Genomic DNA, 22946 nt, shown 5'->3' on the forward strand with positions numbered 1-22946 from the left:
TTACAAAGAAACTTTTTTCAAGAAGTGGAAACAGAGGCCTAAGGAAGTGTTACAGTCGTGACTCTTCTTAATTTAAAGCCTCACAACTACTGAATGGTTCCAGTTGGCCTATAAAACCTTCCTCTCCAAGAGCAGATTCCTTAGGCTTGATAGACGTTTTGTCAGTAAACGTTCAACTAGACACAAATCACAGGGACTCACTCTCACCCCATGTGTGATTGGTTTCTGTTTGTCATTAAAATGTTTGGGAGCCCCCTGCTGTATAAACTGGGTTAAATATTGCCTAGTGACTCAGTGTTTCATCTTCTGAGCCATGTGCAGACCACCACTGAATTTCGAATGCATTCTCATTATGTCAGCCCAAAACGATAGAAGCTTAGGCAAGTTATAAGGTTCACAGTGACTTGTGAAGTCCAACTTTAAAAGTCAATCATCAGATGCATCAAAGCAGCACCAGCACGGAACACCTGCATGACTGTCTGCTGCATCTCATCCTACAAAACGTCATCCACCCTTTCTCAGCACCCAAGCTGCTGACCAACACTAAATAGTTGCATGGCAGGGAGGGTCCCGTCACTGCAGCCAACACATACACGCATTTCATGTATAGAAATGTAAGCAAAGCACCATATGATGAAGAGACAAATGTGCATATCTGGGCCTTTAACGAATAAAAAAAAACAAAAAAAAACAATGTACCTCGCTACCATCCACAGTGTCTTTATTTAGACGAAGACGGTGTGTGGAAAAGACAAACCGACTTAAAAGCCTGATTAAATCAACAGTTTGCCGAATTTATCGCACTTTTTAAATCACTCAAAACGTTGGGTTAATTAACGTAATCCCGGGATCTTTGATGACACAATGAGGTGTTTCACTGAGATATATGCGACTTTCTCAAAGCGCCTGGTTGTTTTACAGGGGAGTTTGGTCCAAGTTTTCCTCACGTGCCCAGCCAAATCCAGATGTTAAGACAATCGACCTCTTTGCTACCTGTTCTGTCAAGGTACCAGCTAAACACGTTTGCCTGCGGTGTTTAACAAATAAGAAACATGTCATTATGTGCTTATGTCGCCTCGGGAGGAAACCGAAGGGGACATTTTCCAACTTAAAGCCACAAACAGCGGCTTCCGCCGAAACAAAGCTCGGGCTCTTTCACGTCAGTGTGCAGGGGGTCGAACCCCCTTTTAATTCTGACATTTTTTATTCGACAAACACACACACCCATAGACATTTCTAGAATCAGACACACACACCGGTTCATTCGGGTTACATGTGTTACACCAACACGCGCTAATGTCAGTCAATGTCTAACTTTTGCTCTCGCAGATTGCTAACTTAACCAACGTCAGTGACGTTAGGGTACGCTTAGCCAACGAGGCGGGCGGCGTTAAGTTGACAGATTTGTGAGCGGAGTCTGGTTTTCCTCTACACGAACAGTTACCGTGCGTGAGCCGCGAACAAAGTTCAGTCAAACTCACCAGAGTTTGTTCATACTGCAGCGCCCGCTGGTCTGAGCCGTCCCCCGCCATGGCTCTGCCCCGTCCGTCTTCACCCGGCGACTTGATGAACGCGTCTCGGCTTGGAAGAGGAAAAATCGACAGCGGTGTCTCTGTATGCGGACACGGACTAAAGCATCGGACTGAGTTTGACTTGTCTGCGGGAGTTCGCCAAAGAAACTCCAACTGGAGCACGCGTCCTGGTTACAGTAAGTTCCTTCATTTTATAGCCTGTAGTGCCCAGCGCGGTACACAGCGTGAGGCGGGACTATGTGGTTTGAAGTGGCCCTCCCATCGGGACCGGAGCGAAGTGTCACTCAGAGAGTGGGAATTATGCCGGAGTTCCTTTGCACACAGGTGTTACAAGTACACAAAGTAAATACTCGTATTAATAAAAGTATTCCACCACTAGTAGAGTTCTTTACTCAAGTTGAAGTACAACGTAGATGCTCCAAATCTGACGTGAAGTACAATAGAAGTAATGATAAAGTTGACTTCAGATTTTCTAGTGAATAATAAATTAAGGACAAATGTGTGCGTTAGCACCGAGACTCTAAAGTAAAGGTGAAGCTGAGGTTTAACAACTCTATGTGCTGTTAGGAGCGTCCTTCATACAGGGGCGGATCTACAATGGTTTTATTGGGGTGGCAAGTCTGGGACACGCGCTCAAAAAAAGTTGGTGCATTTGGAAAAAGATTTAAAAGGTTTCAAACTCAACTTTAAAAACATTTACGAACCCCATTTCCAAAAAAGTTGGGCAGATGTGTAAAACCTGAATAAAACCAGAACATCAACAAACTTTATTCACAATAGGACAAATATTAGCTTATTTTTGAATTTGATGGCACCAACACATCTCAAAAAAGTTGGAAGAGGGGCAACAAAAGGCTGGAAAAGCAATTGCTGCAATTCAAAAACTGGTTGTAACTGGTTCAAAAATGTGTTGTGGCATAATATATGAAACCACCTTAAATGTGCAAAATAATATTTTTTTCTCTATTTATAATGATGATTTATTTTAGCAGTTCTCTGAAAGTTCTACAGTACCTTATCACTCTGGTATCTGGGGTGGACAATCAGGTTTTGGGGGTTGGCCAGTCACACCTTTCTGGCCCCACGTATGCACCTGTAATATTATGTCATCATTTATTAGTTTCTTTGATTTTTACAAGAATCTCTAAAAAGTAACTAACAATAGTTTATACAAAAGCTGTAAAAAATCATGTAGTGGAGTGAAAGTAACATAAAATGGAAACATTCCAGTTGTGTAGAAATATTTCAAAACAGTGCTTAAGAACCGTACTTAAGTTTATGTTACTTACTTAGCATCTCTGCATTTAAAGCTATTCATAAAAAAATATCACCTGCTTTGTCCATTTAGGTAAAATAAATGAATAAAACAATAAATAAGGCTAATTACTGTGTAATTTCAGCTATTCAACACTTCAAGGCCTTATTCACCACATTTTCTGCCTCATAATTCACCAAATGTTTTCAATGGGTGACAGGTCCGGACTGCAGTTAGGCAAGTTAAGCACCCCGACTCTTTTACTACTGAGCCATGCTTTTTTTTTTTCACAGACAGACTGTCCTTGCACTAACATTACTTCTAAAAGACTCAGCTTTTTATAGCCAGTCATCATAAGGACCTGTTGCAAATTAACCTCATCTGTTATGAGATGTTCCACCAGGTGTAGGTGGCATTATACATCATTTCCAGTCTTTTGTTGACACTGTCTCAACTTTTTGAGACATTTCAATAGCATCAAAATCAAAATGGGCAAATATGTCTTAAAAAATGTTTTGACATGTTGTCCTTTTCCTATTTAGAATGAAAAAACAGTTTTGAATGAATTGCAAATCTTTCCATTGCTTTTTTATTTACATTTTACACAATGTCCAAACTTTTCTGAAAATGGATTTTGTTCAAGGTATGTTGTAAGAATCAATATTAGGTTGCTTTCTATGATAACTTAGAGGGGATGCCACATGTGACTCTGAGATAATCAAAAGTTGAGCTTTGAGTGGGTGCAAAATCTGTCCAAATTGTGATTAAACTTAAAAAAGAAAATTTAAACTACTTTTTGCAATCGCATATTCTCACTGGATTAAAATCTAATTTAAAATGTTAAGTTTTGAAATTAAAAAAACTTTATAAAACTGAATCCACAGTGATTCATGGGCAGAGCTACTGCTGCTTTTCCGACTTTTCCAACTTGTAGATGTTCAGATGGTAACAGTTCTCAGGATATTAGCTGCTGGCCCAAAGTAAGAGATATCTTTTCCTGAGGTCAAACATGTGCTGGATTTAATTTATCTTCAGAAACATGATACTGAGAAACTTATGTGTTTGATGTTCTTTTGCAGTGTTGTGAAACAAATACAGGGAACCTATTCATAGCTGTCAGCAGGGAGCTCATCCTATAAAAATACACATGTGAGTCTGCAAAGGCATTTTAATTTTAGACAGAATGTGTTGACAGACAGGTTAATTGTTAGCACAACCACGGTTTGTGTTTGTGTTTTTAAAGTGACAGCCTTTGTAGTTTAGCTGTGTACCTTGTCAAACTGCTCTTTTACAGGTTATGCAAGGGCCTTTATTCTTGCTACTCATGATAGCCTTACTTCTTCACATTGAAAAATGAGTGACGGTACATGATAAACAGCAGCAATAATGAGCACCACATCCAACCATTTCCTGGCACCTATTGTAATCTGAGGGCATGATTGAATCCGGCTAAAAAAACTTCTCACCCACATCCTCGAGCTCCGATTGGAGCACACTGAGGCATTCCCATACCACATGGCATGATTATTGCTCCTGGTGTGTTTGAACATGCCCAGAACACTTCTGCAAAGAGGTGGCATAAGGAGGTATCGTGATGAGGTGCCCAAACCAACCAAAGGGGCTCTTTTTAATGTGAATGTGCATCAGTTCCTGAGCAGATATCTGTCAAAGAGATGAGCTAGTCACTTGCAGCTTGTGATCATAGGCAAGCCTAGGAGGACACATTATGTTGTCCTCCAAACGTTTCCACCAGTCAACGTCATGTAATATTTTACCTTCTGCATTACTCATGAAGAAAATGTCTCCTGGGTACAGGTGAAAAATCTCTCATTTTTTTTATGTGTTATGCAGCTTTTTTGTCAAAGGTTTTTGTGACTTTTTTGTAATTTTATGTCTCTTTTCACAATTTTTTTAAATTCTGTGTAACTTTTTGGCGATTTCTGTTTTACGAAATGACCAATGTCTGTTTGCTAAAAATATTAGCACTTCACACTGTTCACAGGAGCCTGTCTCACCAATCCATCCATGGCACTACTGTCTTTCTATAAACAGCTTTTATCATCCTTTTTCCATGGAATCTTTATTAACCAAAATAATACTGGTAACCCTTTGTTCTAAATATAGGAAGTGAGATGTATTTTCACTGGGCCGTCCATCTACTTTTTTTACACGGAACAAAATGTATTTTACCAGCTAAATCCAAGCTCCGAGGACTGGCCCGTGAGGCAATTTTAGCATAATAAGGAAAAAAAATAACAGGACACACACTGACTAAAAATGTCTCTATGGAAACTAATCACAAAAAGAGCAACACCTTAGAAATCTCATTTGTAACAAGAGTAGGATTGAAAATATATGTGATAAGAAAAGCAATGGGATTTAGAAGATATGGGTCTAAAACGTCCTGAGCAGCAGGTTTTCTTAAATGTAGTTTCACAAAAGTGTCATGTGCCTCAGTAAAATATGACCTAAATAAAAAACTTTCAATAGCAGTCACATTTTTGTAGCTGTTGTGGACTGCAATGTTACACTTTACTCACATGCTACAGTATATGTACAGTGAAAAAGTTATGGGTCGCTACTCCTTTCTCCTCCTCTTCATACTGTTGACTACACTGTGTAAGTGACAAAACCCAAAGCTTAAGCTAATACGAGTAAAGCAAACATATGAAATATGAGTGGCTGTGCAGTTCTTGAAAACATGCACGAATAGACACACACAAGCAAACTAAGAAAAGAACTGAATCTGGGCAACACTGGCACAAGCATAGAAATAAGGCTGCAAAAAGCCATAACACAACCAAACGAAAAACAAACACACTGCAAGGACCACAAACAACAATGGAACTGTCCCCAGGAGCAACTGAAATATTTACAAATCTTAATATCTACCTATCTGCCTATGTCCATTGCACAATTTCTCAAATTGAGGTTTTCTGAGCTCTTAGGTCCATTGTAAAGTAAAATATTTGATGAATTCCAGATTCAAGCCCTGCAGCCCTAAGACTTAAATAAAACCCATATTTCTTTGCTTCCACTCATATTTGTTTAATGCACAAATGTTTGTAACATCCACATTAAGTATAATTCTATCAATCAGCAACTTTCATACAAAGCTAATGGCTTTTGTTTGACTGTCTGACAGCTTGTTTACTGGATGCCTTCAAGTGTGAAAGATGGGGCCACCAGGGGAAAGACACACCAACAGAATGGCAAATTAGACAGCTGACAATGAAAAAGACAGCTGACGAGAAAGACATGCATTGATGATAATTTCTCTTTTATATGCTGTTTATCTGTGTGTTTGTCTGCATACAAAAGATATCAACAGATAATATATCCTCAGCTCTGATGCCTTCAATTTAAGTTTATTCAAATAGAAAATTGTCATTCTGAGACGCATATACAAAGATTTACCATAATATGATATGGGACAGTCTAAAGTCAGTAAACTATTAGCTCGTTGAAAGACTGGCTAAGTGATGAGGTGTGTTGCACAACAGAACTAGCACATTCCTAGAAAGGTAATTCGAGAACTACGCTCAATGAGAGCCAGAGGCCAGAGCAGTGACACTGCTACAAGCCATTCAACTAGATCAGTGTGTGTGTGTGTGTTTGTGTGTGACTAAGGTAGACCAGCACCTTTTGTGACAGGAGCTGTTCAGCTGTGACCCTTCTGCTCTGAGCAGATTGCTCCTTTTCTCATGGCCGGCGTTGACAAGACTGATCAGCCTGACTGGAGTGAAAAGCCCACCACAGTTTCACTTTTCCAATCCTCTTTCTGTGGAAGGCCCATCTACAGTCCTCCAGCACATCAGTCTGATCTGCAGGTCTGAATAAGGGGCTGGTTTACACTGCTGGCTTCAGGTGGTAAGTACACCTGTAATTTGTAACCAAAATATCACCGCTCAAAATTTGCTGTACCAAACTGAGAAAACCAATAAAGCATTAAGTTTGAAAAATTATTTCCTATTTACAAAGTCAGACACCCAGTGAGAATATGCAAATCAACTTGTTTTTTAATGTATTTTCTTAATGTTTCATTTTTTGTAATTCTGTTGTTATCATTTTCAGCTTCAGCCATTTTGCATGGAACATTTAAAACAGCTGATTTAAATCAAAGCTGATATGGGTAAAGCTGTAGAAATTATCAGCTACAATAACATTTTATAATAAACAATACCATTTAATCTTAATTAGGTGCGTTTTGTATTGCTTTATTGTTAGTGTTTTTATTATGTATTTCATCTCTGAGTTCCTTCAAGAAACGCAATGAAAATAAAATCTATTATTAGTACAAAAACAAGTATGTGACGTTGTGACATGTCTACAATACATTTCCACTTAATCTTAACAAACACAACAAAAAATACTGTTTTGTCAATTTTATAATTTTACATGTTGTTAAGCCTCCACCACTGCTGATTTTCCTATATTCCTACAAAAGCACAAGGGTTGCTTTTGTTGCTCTGTTCTTTTCTCTCTCCCCTTTCCACTCACCCCAACCGGTCGAGGCAGATGGCCGTCCACCCTGAGCCTGGTTCTGCTGGAGGTTTCTTCCGTTAAAGGGAGTTTTTCCTCTCCACTGTTGCCTATGGCTTGCTCCAGGGGGAATTGTTGGGTTCTCTTTATATATCTTTATAATCTTGACTTTATTCTGTAAAGTGCCCTGAGATGACTTTGTTGTGAATTGGCGCTATATAAATAAAGTTGAATTGAATTGAATTGAATACATTTATAAAATAAAAAGTGTACTTAGCCTACATGATTCTAAATAATCAAGTTACTTGGAGTAATAAGGTTTTGGAGGTGATACACATGCACTGGATTACTGTAAATCCTCATACAGAACATCAGAGAAAGCAGGGCTTTTTCATGACGCACATTTGTTTGAATTCAACATATAGTCGGATTTCAGATCAAATGTAGGCTTCTGGAGGCAGCTGTGTGTTCAGTCGGACTTTGGACAGAATCGGCTCGACTGAGGATGCATTGCTGTGTGTGTGTGTTTCATCACCCAGCTGCTCAGCCGTTACTCTCCCGTCTGCAGTCTTTTATCACGCATGTAGGCACAGCGAATGTTGGTTTCTTTTAATTACTGCCAGTTTTTCCCTAACCATAACTGTGTAGCTGTATTTCCCCAAAGGGAATTAAACCTTAACCAGCTATGAATGGACTGAATTGATCTGAGCAAACTCCCCCTGCTGAGGATATTCATGTAGTGATGGTTGGGTCAGGTGGAAAATTGTTTGGTGACAATGATTGATTTTTGTTTTCAACTGATTTGGTTTTCTATTTTAAAACATAGTCAGATAATGTAATAGTAATATCAGAATATTGTGTCTACTTCTCGACATACTTACTTGTCATATGTAAATTTACCAAACAAGAGCGTTTTCTAATACATATGTCAGTCTTTCGTCTAGTGCAAATGAACATGACTTGTTTTCAACCCCATCCTGTCCTGAACAAACTGATATCACATAACCTCAATGAGACGGACATCAGAGGCTGACAATGTTTATTCTGACTGTAAAATATTTGTGCAATATTTCAGTTTATCATTTTTATTGTGCTGGGAAATGCTCTTCATAATCATATACCAGACAAAGTTCAGCTTTTAATAGGACAAATGAAGCTTTGAAGCTCAGTTTTCCAGGAATTATATCGGCACAGATTTCTTTTCACTGTTACACAAGTTGAGACACGACAATGACAATACGTTATCTTTATGTTATCTTAGTTGAAAAAGCACATTTATATTCCACAAAAACCACCACAAGCAGAAAGAAGAGGAAAGACTGCTTGATTACTTTACCCTAGCTTGTTAAGGTAAAAAAGGGAAGGGATCGTACGAATAAGGGAAAATGTAGGATCAATAAGATTCATTTGATATAAAGACTAAGATCTACAATACAATAACAATACTGTTTGTTTTTGTTTTTTTTCTTTGCCTTTCTGCATTGCTCATCAAGTCTTAGTACTTAAGTGCATGTTTAAGGCTTTCTTGTGTATATTTAAGACACTTCAGCTGGAAACACTAAAAAGTCAGCTGGGTGCAGCTTTAACATCCAACTTGTGGAGCTAAAGTTAGCTTAACTATCAAGCTATAGCTCATAAAATCTGCCAAATGGGATGAGTGCTTTTGTCAGCTTCCCTGAAATAAAGGAAGAATTGTTTCCAAGCAAATTATTTGGGATTATAAGTAAGTTCATCAACCTCTGAAAAGGTCAAACTTTTTCAGCATGTTATTATCCCTGCAGGCTTTGTTCCTGTCTTCCTCACAAGTAGCTGATGTGTGGTAAACCAATTAAAATGGTTTTGTTGTAAATCTAACCACATGACTCACAGCTGCTGCTGCTGCTTTTAGCAAGCTTTATTTATATCATTACACTTCTTTCTAGATAGTAGGTGCTGTTTTCAGATTTAGTTTGCTCATGGGTTATAGAGCTGAGCTCACCTACACACACAGAAACACCCACACTTTCCTGTAACCAGCAGTCTTTTCCCTTAAAGGGTTATTATTAGTCCTGGGCACTGCATGGCTGTGACCTTTTCTGACTTTAGACAGCGGAACCCCCACTTAATGTGTTTATTCTTGGTTTCTCTCAGTGTATTTGTGTATACAGTTGTTGTGTAAGCATATGTATGCCCTCTGTGCTTGTTTCCTATGAGACTACTCTTCTAAAGCATGTGATGTTTGTTTCAACCTTGCTGCTTTCATTTTTATATCTATGTGGTTTAATTTGCTTGTCTGCACTAAAATCTAACATGATCACTTCCACCTCCTCCTTCCTGCACCATGTGGGGAACTCACAAATATCCTGAAGCAGTGTGATATTTTTGACAGTGTGTCAAAGTTCACGAAGCTGAAAATGTTTTTGACAAGTAAGTCGAACAGTGTACGAGGTAAAGATGCTGTGTGTCATCAATCAACAATCAGGCTCATTGATATGGCATCAGCTCCACTTGTCCAACATGGCAACACTGAGCCCTTTGGTTGAATAGAGACCGATATTGCATATAGGGTTGGCCCATGCAAACCCAAACGTGCTGTGGCCATCAGACACAGTTACCAGCCAAGAGACCTAGTGTGTGCATAGTCAGTTTTTACTGCTGTTATTCTCTGATATGTTTTCTAAAAGTTGCACATCTTTGCTCCTCATCTCTTTGGGCAAGGAAAAACTAAACCATGGGAGCAAATAAGACAATAACAGTCTTTATGAACTTCTGATCTTTACTTCCACAAATAAATTAGAACCCCATGTTTTGCAGCAGACAGTATCCTAGGACATCATTTCACCTATAGAGTGGCAAGACATCGCTTTTTAATTTTGTCCTCTAATTATTTACTATTTGATGTAGAAAAAAAAACACATTGTTCTGCTGGTGTCCAGCACCATGTTTACCAACAATTCAGGTGAGAAAAAAAAATCTGTTGGAACAGTTATCTGAGTCTTAACACTGAGCTGTTTGAAGAATTACACGTGTTTTTGCCCTGGGTGTCACCTCTCAGGTTGCATACAGGCAGCTCTACCTTATTGCTGAAGTTTATAGGGGTTGTATGCAACTTGAAAGGAATGCTTGCAGATATTGGGTTGGGCTGGAAAACAATATCTATAATCTCTTAAAAATGCAAGAAATCAACAGTAGCGCAGTAGTATAATGCTTAATTAAAGTGAATGAATTATGAGTGAAGAAAACCCTGAAATGGAACTTTTAAAAGAAATTTAGACACAGTTTATTATTTAAATCTTTGTTTTTTATATTGCTACGTGGCAAAATGTCTGTGAAAATCCCATTAAGGAGAAATGTTATACACTGTCAATGATTATATTAGTTGACTTTTGTGCCTCTGAAATAAAACCACAGAGGGAGCCAGTAGTGACCGCTGCTACCACATAGATGCACAATTTTGGCTTCGAACAACACACTGACTGGCCCATTATTTCTTTTTTCTACAAACAAAAGATTATGCCAGAATCAGAATATTTTCAATTATGCCATACTTATGATCTAAAAATAGCAGCTGTAAATCTGTGGCAACAAGAGAAGTGAATCTGGAGAGTAATGAGTGCGTTGGATAAGGTCTGAATGTGCATCGACCTTCTGAGGCTTGAGGGCGAGCACAGATGAAGAATAGCCTCCAGGCAGCGTCAATAACCAGACATTACATACTGGTGCCATTACACATTAACAGCCTTATCACCAATAATGGACTAGAACATCCAAACATGAATACAGTTTATCTTCCGATAAACTGTTTGTGTGTCCATATGTCTGTAGTTACGGACGTTTGTTTTCATGTGTCTCTCCATGCATGCTCTGTATTTTTTATTGTCCATTTGTGTGTTTATGTGTGCTTGTGTGTATGTGGTTTATGTATGTGTGTGTCCATGTATGTTGTTTGTATGTATGAGCATGCATGCAGTGAGTTTCTATTCATACAGTGATGGAACCTGAACTAGAAGAATAAAGGTTTTCTTAGGGGGATTCAGGATCTCATTGGTAAATCCTGACTGTTGTAGAGCTGCTGAGGTCGACCAGTGGAACATGCAGAAAGAGATGAAAGACCGTGATACATACACACACACACACACACACACACACACACACTGCTCTGTGTCCCTACGGGTATTTATTCTGTTTATATAATGCAACAGTAACATACAACCAGTGTTGCCAGATATATGATAATTAACGTATTTATATGATTTAGTGCCTATATAATAAATATCTTTTTAAAAAGCCAAATATACAATTTTGTTTTGTTTTTGATTTACGTTTTGGCATTTCTGTGATTCCAAAAAAAAAACAAAACATTTTTTTGATTTAAGTCGACACTCACACATCACCAGAAACTGATGCCTGCTCATACCTGGCTGGCTCCTCCTCACTGCCAATTCATCAGCAGTGCTCATGTTTTGTTTGTGCAACTGCACTGGCACTGCAACAAATGTAAAAAAATAAATAAACATGAGCTCGGACTCTGAGGAAAAGAAGTCCAGCAGCACAGCATGGACACTGGTAAGAAAAGAAAGCAACCCTGCTGGGCAAAGCAACTTTATCACCCTGCCAGGGAGTTAGACCCTATGTTTAAGGGATGAAGTCAACCTGTTGAAGGAGATTACAAACATTACAGTTCTGAAAACTCATGCCAAATGCACTGTCCTACAGTGGGATTTTTCAAATTGTTTTAGTACACACGACAGTTTGGGTCAAAATACGATAATTCTAAAGCACAGTAGAGTCACTCCTCAGCATCTGTCACACACCAAAACGATGAGCCTTTCAAACACTGGCTCACACTGTCATTGTAGCACACACCTATTCCAGATGTGACAGTTGATCATTGAATCAATGAGGTTAGAAATGGGACCATGACAAAAGCTATAAATTAATAATTTCAATGATCATGTCATATAATAAGCCTCTTTGAAAGTCTTACTTATTGTTTCCAAGGTACGGGAGACCTTAGAGATTAAGAGTAAAAAGAAGCTTTGATTATACACACATTTATCACTAATTTGAAACACTACAACCAACAAAGAAACCAAAAGCAAAGTGAAATTGAAATACAGAGTTATAACGAATGAGTTAACTAAGGACGCATTGAGTGAAATCAGAACTGTAAGAGTAACACTATCAATTGTTTATGCGTGTTTAAGCAAGGTGAAGTTGGTGAAATACATGTCAGCCCTTTTGTGTTATAAAGTTGTCCTAACAGATTTGTGCTGTGTTGATGAACCACTTGGACGACCAGAGTATGTAGGTGAAAGCTGATAAATGTGTGGGCCAATATCTGGGTTTGTATAAGCTCCAGATTCCTTACAATATGTGACGTGTTGGAGGATTTCCTGGGCTCTCTGCTTTTTTTGTGGAGTTTTGTCTGACCAACCAGAAGATGCATTGTGCTGGCAGTCAGTGTCCATGAAAGTCGGTACTGAACATCTTATAACATTCATATGGATTATTGTGTTACATTTTTACCTGTAGATTGAAGCATTTTGAGGTTTGAGGAGGGGGGTAAGGAAAGCAGAATAAAAAATAACGACAGTAGGTTTAGTATTATTGTTGTATATGGTTGTGATGACTTAAGGGGCTAGTGGGTTAACAGTGTCGTGTGTCTTTACGAAGATAGAAAAAGAAACATCTTTGAGTGTGTGTGTGGCTAAACCACATGTTTGGGATGCAGTAGTCCATCACTGGGATGTGACGTCCAGGCTCCTTGTTGTAAGTGGTGATAAAACTCGTTCTGCCTGCTGATTTCATGCTGATTTGTTTGGTGTTGAGTCCTTAACAAGCATGAGCTGGAAGGGACACATGGGACGGCAACTCGTTGAATCCTCACCCGACCTGAATCTCTCATGTTCTGCCTTCATCAGTTTGGTGGCAGAGTGGAACTTAACACTGGGGGAGCAGTGGGACGTTAAAAAAATGAAAAAGTTTTTATTTAAAAGATTTTTTTACTGAAAAGAGTCAAGCTTAATAAAGTATTATTAAAGCATAAATATTTTTACGAGCTACAAAAGTATACTACACCAGACTTTTCATTGAGTTATTTTTAAGGCTCTTTGTGTAACAGGACTCATGGGAGCCACAGCAATGACGAGCCACCATGCTGAGGAAAATGAATAATTCAGACAATGATCAGGCAGCACAAGCACCTGACCATCTGGAAGTTGTGAAGTCTGACAGAACAGCTACTGGTAGCTCCAGCTCTTGGCTCTATCAGCAAAAGCAATGTTTTTCCAGTGAAGAAATATCAATTACTATAGCTACTTTGAGTCAGTTTGTAAGTCCTGAAAGCAATTATAACAGAAATGAAATAAGGGTGTTTCTGAGAGAATTAAACTGTCTGTCCACATATTTGAGATGTCCCTGAGCCCTGTTCTGAAGGCATTGGGAAACATACTGTACCCACCAGAGAGGCCGTCCCAGAAAGGTTTACAACAGGTCCTATAAGGTCAAAGTATATAAAACAACTGTGAAACAATTTCACCCACACATCACACGTGTTTACAAAACCCTTCAAATGAGGGTGAACAGGAAAACTAATTGCCCAAATTGCACTGATTGACTGAACGTCCTCAAAGCTTATTCGTCTAAGAACACTGGATCTCATTCATCAAGGTTTTGTGGTAAAAGACCTGACATTACCGTGAAAATGATCCACATTAATGAAACATTCTCACAGCTGTGGTCAGGCCATCATTTTAAACATCATAAAACCCAATTATGTGAATGTGAGGCTCGTGTAAGGTGGTACATGTTTTCATAATTTATTATTACATAAGTTTATTATTATGCAGTTCAAGTAGTTTTCCATGTGCAGTGCAAAGGATGTGTGGTTTCACCAAAGTCTGAGTTGATAAATATGGAGTTTGGCAGTGTAACAGTTCTGATAGGTTGATGAATGGGGGCCACTGTCTTTCCAGGAACCTCGAAAATCAATTGCAGACTACTTAGAGATAAAACACTGAAAATGCTGTCTCTCTGTCATCTGTGTCTCTGCTTCCTGGTTTTATCATCATGCCTGTCTCCACCTCTGTTTGGTAACTTACCCCTCTTTTGCTTTAAATTTCTTTTTTGTCAGTGACATTTTGACTTTGATTCTGTGAGGATCCACCTTATCAACTATACAGTAGCTAATAAAATCCTGATCCTGACCTTTAAACCTGTAGCCCTGCAGCAAGCACTACACTCTTCCACACATTTCCACCACAATTTGAACAGTTTATAGGAACATCTTGACCTCATGATGCTACGACAGTTATGAAACATGCCACTACTTTACAGAAACTGCATGGTGTAGTGTAGTAAATATAGCATTTCCTAGGAAAACGTTGCTGAACAGAGTGCGACGATTATATTCATACATGTTCAGTCTTTCTTAGTGCAATATGCAAATACAACAAGTGTGTTCTCACTGTAATTGTGTGTGGCAGAGACACACATCCCAGTGTGATTGCGAGGACTAAACTTTACAATGCATTTATGCACCGAACAGCAACTGAATGAAGACTCTCTTCTCATGTAGCGTGGACAAGATAAATAATTCTAGCAGTGGCTAAAACAAAAATCCAAAGGTATTCTTTAATGTCCACTGCTGATTTGTCACGTTTTACCTTGCAGGGAACCACCTTTGTGAACTGGAATGGGAAGTGTGTTACTAAACACATGTTTTTGTCCCTACAACATGATGAAGTACACACAGCTCAACACAGTGCAGGTAGGTGTCCGGTTGCACTGGAATATGTAGCCAGCAGGCCGAGTACATACAGTAAACAGGCAGGCGTACACAAACACACACACACACACACACACACACACACCAGTACTTGCGGTAGTAATAACAGCTTGAGGTCACTTTGAAGAGCTTTCGTTGACAGGACTGAGGTGAGCCATCACTACAAACCTAATATTGTTCTCTGCTTGACTTCAGCAGCACCCTGGTGTGTTGCCACATTCTCAGGCCGCTCTTGGTGAGAGTGTCACAGAATGGACTCAGCACCTAAGTCTATTCCCATTTTTTTTACCTCTCCATTGCCTGTTTTTGCTACATTATGCCACTAGTCATTAGCAGCGATTCTATTGAGCTGTCACGCCAACTTTTAAAACTAGGCATAAATGAGACGTGTTGCCTTCAGCTGGTCTGCACTGCATAAATCATGCTGCAAATCCCCAGGGGCCACACAGATACACTATCAAGGTTCACAATGTACCATCTACCCTCCTGTCACCAGCTCTGCAGGAAATATACCATGACATGTCTACACAAGAAATAGTCTTTTTTTTTAATGCAGTGTGTGTATGATTTTGTACTAGTGGTTCGAAGTCACCATCAGAAACATAATTATCAGTAAGTTATCTGTTAAAAATATTGTCCTTACTACATTTTAGGCTCTTAATTGTCAACTCCAGGCTAACAATTAGGTCCAAAATGTACAATTGGTTGTATAAGAATCTTCTCATGGTCCTTGTCAACACAAGTGAGTGGACACAGTCCATTGCTGCCTGAGGACTTGACAGTAAACGTACTTTCTTCTGGCAATGACATTTACATGGACACAGGGTGTGTCCCACAAGTTACACGCTCGTGTGATTAGAAAGGTTTTTGGAACAGATGAGTGAAAGCCACTGCATCACACAGGCTTATTAAGTCTTTTTTCACTTGAAATTAGATGGTCACTGAAATCAGCCCTGTTTACACTACACTACATGGTATTATGCCAAGTTCCCTAAATAGATCCCCCATCTCTACATTTGAGGGTCAGATGGGTGAAGACTCCTTTCCGCATTAGCCCTGCTCTGCTTTACTGCATCTCAAACACATTTAGCTGTATATTTACTTTCAGTGTTTTTAGGGTTTCTTCCCAAAATCACAAAGGAGTTGAACACATTCCTTTATTGATAAAACAAATATTTTAAAACCAGCTTTACGTCCATGTTTACTACTTTGCTAAGAGCCACACTTTCAGTGTATCACTGCCATCAACTGTATATAAGTGAAACAGCTTTGAAGTGATGTCAGTATTGTATAGTATTGTACCACAGATAAATACACTTTAGGTAATTAACCCAACATATACATATGAACCAGCCTCCCAGCAAAAACAATGATATACTGAGGTTGGTTAGTTTCTTTAGGGAAAACATAATAATGTATATCATAGTAATACTAATTTGATGGGGGTGTCGGGCAGTTAAAGGGGGGGGGGGGGGAGTTGTGTAGGAAAGGATGTGAGGCAGAGATACTACACGAAATGAAAGTGAAAAGTGCATCCTGATGTAGTAAAAAAAATAATATGTAAGTTATTGTAGATCTTTGGTTGTGATTAGGTGGAGCAGTTGGACTTGCTGCAGTGCCTGATACAACACAGGAAATCATCATCTTCGATGTCTGTTGTGAAGAAATGCTCAGAAATCTGCCTATGAATCACACCAAAATATGCTAAAAACTCCAAAACTCACCTCAGAATCATCCCGCTTCTTTAATTCAAAGTAATGTCTGTCTGCACTGACTGTACATCCATGGGTACAATACAAACATGCACTTCCTCACTTTCTACCAAATTAGCAGGCCACTGGGCCCAAAGTGTCAGATTACCACAAAAAAACTACAAATAATAACATTAATTGATTTTGACCGTTTTTCAGCAGTATTATGAAGCCAAGAAATGTTCTGTTTCTTAAAAAGAGAGAGAGAGAGAAACACTCTTGTTAAAATTCTAAAATACTACTGATCACAGTCTATTAAGACTCTGCTGACTGCTGGGTGACTTCAAGGCCTTCAAACCTTTGACCAATAATACTAAAATGCCCAGGAGCTCATTACCTGATATCACACATGATGCAACCAAAGAGATGAGAAAATAAAAAACAGCAGCCATGTAATTTTGATGGCAAAATAATTTGACAAGATTCCATGAAGTCCAAAATCTATCAATTATTTATTTAAGTATCGCATTTTGACAGGTTAACTTATGAGCTGAAAGTTTTCTATTTAAAGTAAAAACACACGAGGGGATCTTCACCAAACTTTTCATTTCTCTGATGTCACTTGCATTTAACCTGAGGATTCCACCAACTTTAAACGGCGCCATTCTGTAGCTGCTATCAGGTATTCTAAGAACCACAGATAAGGTTTAGCAGGACAATAATTCACCTCATATACAGGAGATATATTGTAGCAGAGTAGGTTTAAGGGTATTGAAGGTTATTACTAGTACAAATGCAAATGCTAGTGCAAATGCTTCTTCATCAGAAATAAAACTGAGAAGATGTATATTAAAAAAACATTATTTGGTAAAATAATGAACATTTCTAAAATGCAAACATTTGCATCCCCCTTGATAAATAAATTAAAAATTAACTTTAATTGGTTTCTTTTCTGATGAAAGATTTGCAGTAGATAAATATGCAGTAAATATTTTGTTGATGAAAATGTTTTCCTCCCCCCCAAAAAAGAAAATTTTTCCCTTCAAAATAAGGAAATGCAAACGTATCAATGATATGCACCCATGCTGCAGTACTGGAAGCTGCAGTTTGAGCCTATACTGAGAAATAATTAAGGGCACGATGACAACTGAAGAAAGCAATTCAGGGGGTGATTACACCCTTTTGTGCTGGTGGATTCACTGTACAATATGTTTCAGGTTTCTATAGTTGATTTCATCCAACTGTTGAACCTTTGTGTTAAAAATTATGGCATTCACACAGAGCAGGAGTGTAAAATATTTAATGCAAAGAATATGATTCTATTCCCTGTTGTAGCACTCCTTCCACTGTGCGGGTGCAGGTGAGTATGCTTCGAGTAGGTTTTGTCGAGTGTTTGCCTTTGTCTATTTGAGCTTTGTGCATTTCTCCCTGTGTGTCAGTGACCTTGGTTTTTCGTGCTGATGGTCCCTGCTGGGATTAAAGGCCTTGAGATGATTCAATAGTGAGAAATGAAGATTCTCTGATCTATCAGAAAATGTGTGTGTGTGTGTGTGTGTGTGTGTGTGTGTCTGTGTGTGTGTGTGTGTGTGTGTTTGTGCAATGAGTCAGTTTGGCTGAGAAGCAACATCCCAGTGTGTTCAGGTATGTCTTGTGTGCATGTTATCTGCATTGTGTGCACGTCTGCTTGCAAACACTCTGCTTATAAAAACAGATCTCTCCAGACAAAAAAGATTCATTTCTCTACAGCTGTAAAGAGATTTATATGGTGGGTTCTTGGGTTTAGACACAAATTCCAGCTCCTTCCCCACAAACATAAAAGAAATCACTTAAGCTGTAAACTATGGACCTAAATATTCCTAACTTAAACATTCAGTTTGAACAATGTTGACAGAAATCCATGCATTCCAGTATTCTGTGATGTTTGAAATCTACCATGCTGTGTAAAATATGGCAACTCAGGCCATTTTTTGCAAAGCCTTACTTCTCTCTGTTCATTCTTTCTCATTTCCACTCATTGTCTGAGTGCTGAGTTGGAGAACACTTCTTTTTGACATCTGTCTGGAAGCCGAGGCAGAGAGCGAGAGGGAAGAGAAAGGTGCTACTGCCATGGGCACTTCGGCCCACCATCAGAGTCATTTTTAAAATATGGAGAGGACTAAAGATGCCTGAGGTCATAGGGAATAGATTCTGGGACTAGAAAATGTCCCCATAACGCTTTTCTTGGCTGTCCATCTGCTTTCCTCTCTCTGGTTCCTATCTGTTTCCTCTATCTGCATACAGTGTCACTGATGTGGGTTTGGAAGACTGACACCTCTTTAGATCAGTGTATGATCAAAGCTTAAATATTTGAATGCACTGATATTATCAGTATACTGTTGCCCATTTACACATCCATCCAACATTAGCATTCACAGAGTTGTGGATTTGACCACCTGATGAAGCCCAATATTTACCCTCTGTTTTAGTCTCCTCCAGCTCATGAGGAAAATGAATGAATTACTGAATGATCTAGCGTGTGGACCTGAGACACCAGGGGATCTAATGACCAAACCATCTGATGCTACTGTTCATGTTTCCTGTTTGATAAACTTGAGCAATATAAACTCAGATAGTCCATTGTTGGTGAAATAGACTTAAAGCTGCACTAAACAATATTTTTATACTAACATTGGAATCAAAAGGCTGGTTTTATTGTGAAAGGGGTTGCTCATAATAATGAAGCCACACATAATTATCAGTTTTTCTCAGCATTTAAACATCTTTCAACATCTTTAAGCATTAACTGTTCCCATCAGCCACAGCAGGCGGCTGTCAGTGATAAAACCGGCTAAAGCAGCTTGTTGTTGCACACTTATGTATGTGCGTGGATAAAACCTGTCTTTCTGCAAGAACCTTTGATTGGAGCATTATTAAAATGCTGAAATGCCCGAACCCTACATGCACTAATTAATAAGCCCAGTTCATGCAATTTTTATTAGTAACCAACATCACAACATAGTTTTGTAAGCTTGAATGACAGAGAGGGGATCCAAAATAAAGGCTTACAGCACTATTATTATTATAAACTCTTTCAATTATTACTTGTCCAAGAAGGATTTGAATACAGTATTGTCTTCTCCTGAGTCTGGCACTAAGCAGCAAGTTGATCACTCCTGTCCCCAGGGGTTGGGGATGGAGGCACAATCAAAATGCAGTTCTCAGCAATTACCAGTGCAGTCTTCCCCTAATTCATTTGCTCTGTGATTTACCACATATTTAATTCAGTTTATTTAGTGCTTTATTAGACGTGCTTTCTAACAGGAAGGCCTGCTTTCAGACTTCTGAGTAAACAGCTAAATGGTTCGTTTGGTCACTCACACACTTAAGGTTGACAGTCCGGGGCAGGGCTATCTCTGATAAAGGTTCAAAAAGCTGAAAGCCCATCAGCCTTTCTAATCAGCGATCACTCTCTCCTCGAGCTGATCAGTCACAATGATTGATTGATTGATCAGTTTAGCACTATAACCTCATGGTGTCCAGAGACTGGCCCATGTACACATGGTTTCCAATTCCATCTAAACTCAGTCCTATCTCCTGTTTTTGAAGGGCCTGCACTTAATGAAGATGCTCCACTTCACCGGAGTGTAATCGCTGACATTTCAGTTTCTCACCACAGTATGTTTTGTTGTTCACTTCTATTTGATCTCTTGCTATCATTACTATTCCATCAGCGTCCCATCAACAGACAAACTGTAAATTGCTCAACATTACAGCCCACCCAAGTTGTGCTCACAATCAGGAGAAATGATTGTTAATAGCACGTTAACGGCATTCGGCAACATACACCTTATGGGCTGATGGGTTGAAAGAGCAATATGCAATTACGGCATTCTCCACGAAGCCCTAATTTCTGAAGCTCCACCCACAGACTAAAGTGGATTCACTTTGTTAAAGTAGCTTTTCTGTTGGCAGAAGTCTTTTTGCTTTCAGCAGCATCTGAAAACAAAACAGATGAATTGATCTTATTCCGACTTCGCATCTTCCAACGCTTCATCCGGGCACACACTCTGGCGCGCTCTCTCAGGCAGCCTTCAAAGAGAAAGCAAGATTCAAAGATCAATATTAAACACTGCAAGCAAGCCAGACACTCTCCGACACTCCATCCTCTACCTCACACCTTCCTCACTTCCTGTCTCAACAAGTCCCTCAAGTGGTCAAGATGAAATAATCCTTCACGTGCCTTGAGCAGCACTTCTGCTGCTGATACACTTGTTGTTTTTTTGATGGCCGACGACTCCATTAGCCTCACAGATACGTTGAACTGATTCATGAAAAATCCCTTCAGTCTGCAGACCTGCGGCTCAGTGGCTGCCTCACCTAATTGTTTCACACTTAAATGTCACTAAATGTAATAGCTTTACAGTGGAGTGCAGGAATCCTAGAGTACAGAATAGAGAGAAGCTTCCTCTTTTCTGTAGGTGTCACGTGCTTACACATGCATGAAGTGATGCTTTTTTATGTTGTTTTATTTTGAAAATGATGAGAATGAAAATATACATAAAGAATATTTATTGTACAGCAGCAGCATCGTAACTGCTTCAAGTGTAGTTTGATGGTCACCGGATTTGATGATGATGACGATAATGAGACTCTTAAAAAACATTATTATCCCATCATGTTCCTTCTGCATCAGAATGACATTCAACAAGACTTGTCTGTAGAGCGACATGACTGGAAGTTCCCCTTTCTTACTCTTCGTCACAGTAACTAGGTAGTTTGGGGTCACTTGTTAAATCCAGCTGTATGCTACAGGTTTGCCTCTTGGTTTGCTGAGAGGCACAGTGGGAAATGTAGGAAAACAATTTGTAACTGTTGCACAAGCACTGCACATCTTGTGGGATCATTTCCTCTTCTAACACAGTTAAGGCCAGTGAAACTATTCTCATGGTGTGAACAAGCTAAAGCTCATCACACGGGACTCAGTTTTCAACACTTGTATGTTTGGCAGTTTCTTAAACATCTAAAACACAAGTAGGAGGGAGGAGGTGACAGCTTTTGTCAGTGACAAACTTTAGCTGACAGAAAGGCTATGGCTGTATAGTGAAAAGCAGCATGTGCCAATTGTGAACTTGATTTGTAGCAGATCAGACTTGTACATTTTAAAAATACCAGCAGAAAATACTCGGGATTCGTTTTAGGCCATCACAAATGTAATAGCACTGACTGATGTTAACAAACTGTGCTGCAGGCCGGGGGTTCGACTTTGCAACCACTGTGAAATCAAAGGCAGCTGGTTGCCCCAGGCCAATTCAGCTTTGTGCCCACTCTGAGTGTGTGTGTGTGGACTGGAGGCATGACTGAAAAGGCAAGGAGTTTTTCCATATTCCTAAAAAGACGGGGCACATGATCACTCGCCTATTAGAACAGAGATAACGCGTGTAAAGCGCGAGCCACTCAGAAAGGACCGTCTTGTGATTTGATGTGCAGATGTCTTACAGTATCTTGTGATGAGGAGAACGGTCACCACCGCAGTGGAGATGAGGATGAGGCGGTGAAGTTTAAGGGAGAAGCAGCGTGGGTCTGTTTAGGGCAGAGGAGAGTCGGTGGGTGTTGTTGCTGATTCTCTCTCTCTCACACACACAGACACACACGCGCGCGCGTGCGGCAGGCGGACGCGCAGTACGCAGCCTACTCACCATCGTGCTCGGGGCCCTCGGTGTCCCCAGTTTGTCCAGTAAATGCCCAGTAGGTGTCCTGAAGCGGCGGTGAGCGGTCAGTCACCTGCGGCTCTCCATGTCTCACCCTCCAAGCGCCGAGGGCGGAAGAGGGGATGTCGGGACAGGGCGTCAGAGAGGTCAAAATCCCACAAGTTCTAAATAAAGTTTCATTCAAGGTAACAGTTTTACCTTCTCGAGAACTTGACTGCTACTGCAATGGTTTGTGATTGCTGTCATTTACGTCCGGATTCTGTTGAGGCTGCAATGCTGGCTCCAACAGCCCAACTTCCAAATTCAATATCCCAAAAAACCCACCCTATACAATCCTACCAAGAGAAATTTTAGAGCTGACACCAGTGGATGCGGTGACGGCGCACACGCAGTTGAGTTGCGCGTCTGTCTCTGCACTGCTGGTTAGGAATTTAAACACAACACTGAAAAGACACGAGAGATGCTCCTCAGACATTCAACAGCCGGTCCTCAGCATCGCTCCTGCATTGCAATGCGGGTGCTGCCGCTGCA

At 39.7% G+C, this 22946-nt stretch overlaps 1 protein-coding gene across 4 annotated transcripts in view; it reads right to left on the reverse strand.

Moving 5' to 3' along the window:
- clcn2c (chloride channel 2c) overlaps positions 1-22946 on the reverse strand; it is a 133660-nt gene extending 110714 nt beyond the window's left edge. The window contains exon 1 of one of the 4 annotated variants that reach the window (XM_067507108.1): positions 22404-22946. In XM_067507108.1, the coding sequence (XP_067363209.1) occupies positions 22404-22406 (3 nt within the window). In that variant the 5' untranslated portion in view covers positions 22407-22946. Of the gene's footprint in view, positions 1-1481; positions 1932-22403 lie in introns of those variants that run through there. The other 3 variants (XM_067507107.1, XM_067507110.1, XM_067507109.1) reach the window with 3 other exon arrangements.

Source organism: Channa argus, chromosome 6 (genome assembly GCF_033026475.1).
Source record: "Channa argus isolate prfri chromosome 6, Channa argus male v1.0, whole genome shotgun sequence".
In the NCBI taxonomy this organism is placed as follows: Eukaryota; Metazoa; Chordata; class Actinopteri; order Anabantiformes; family Channidae; genus Channa; species Channa argus.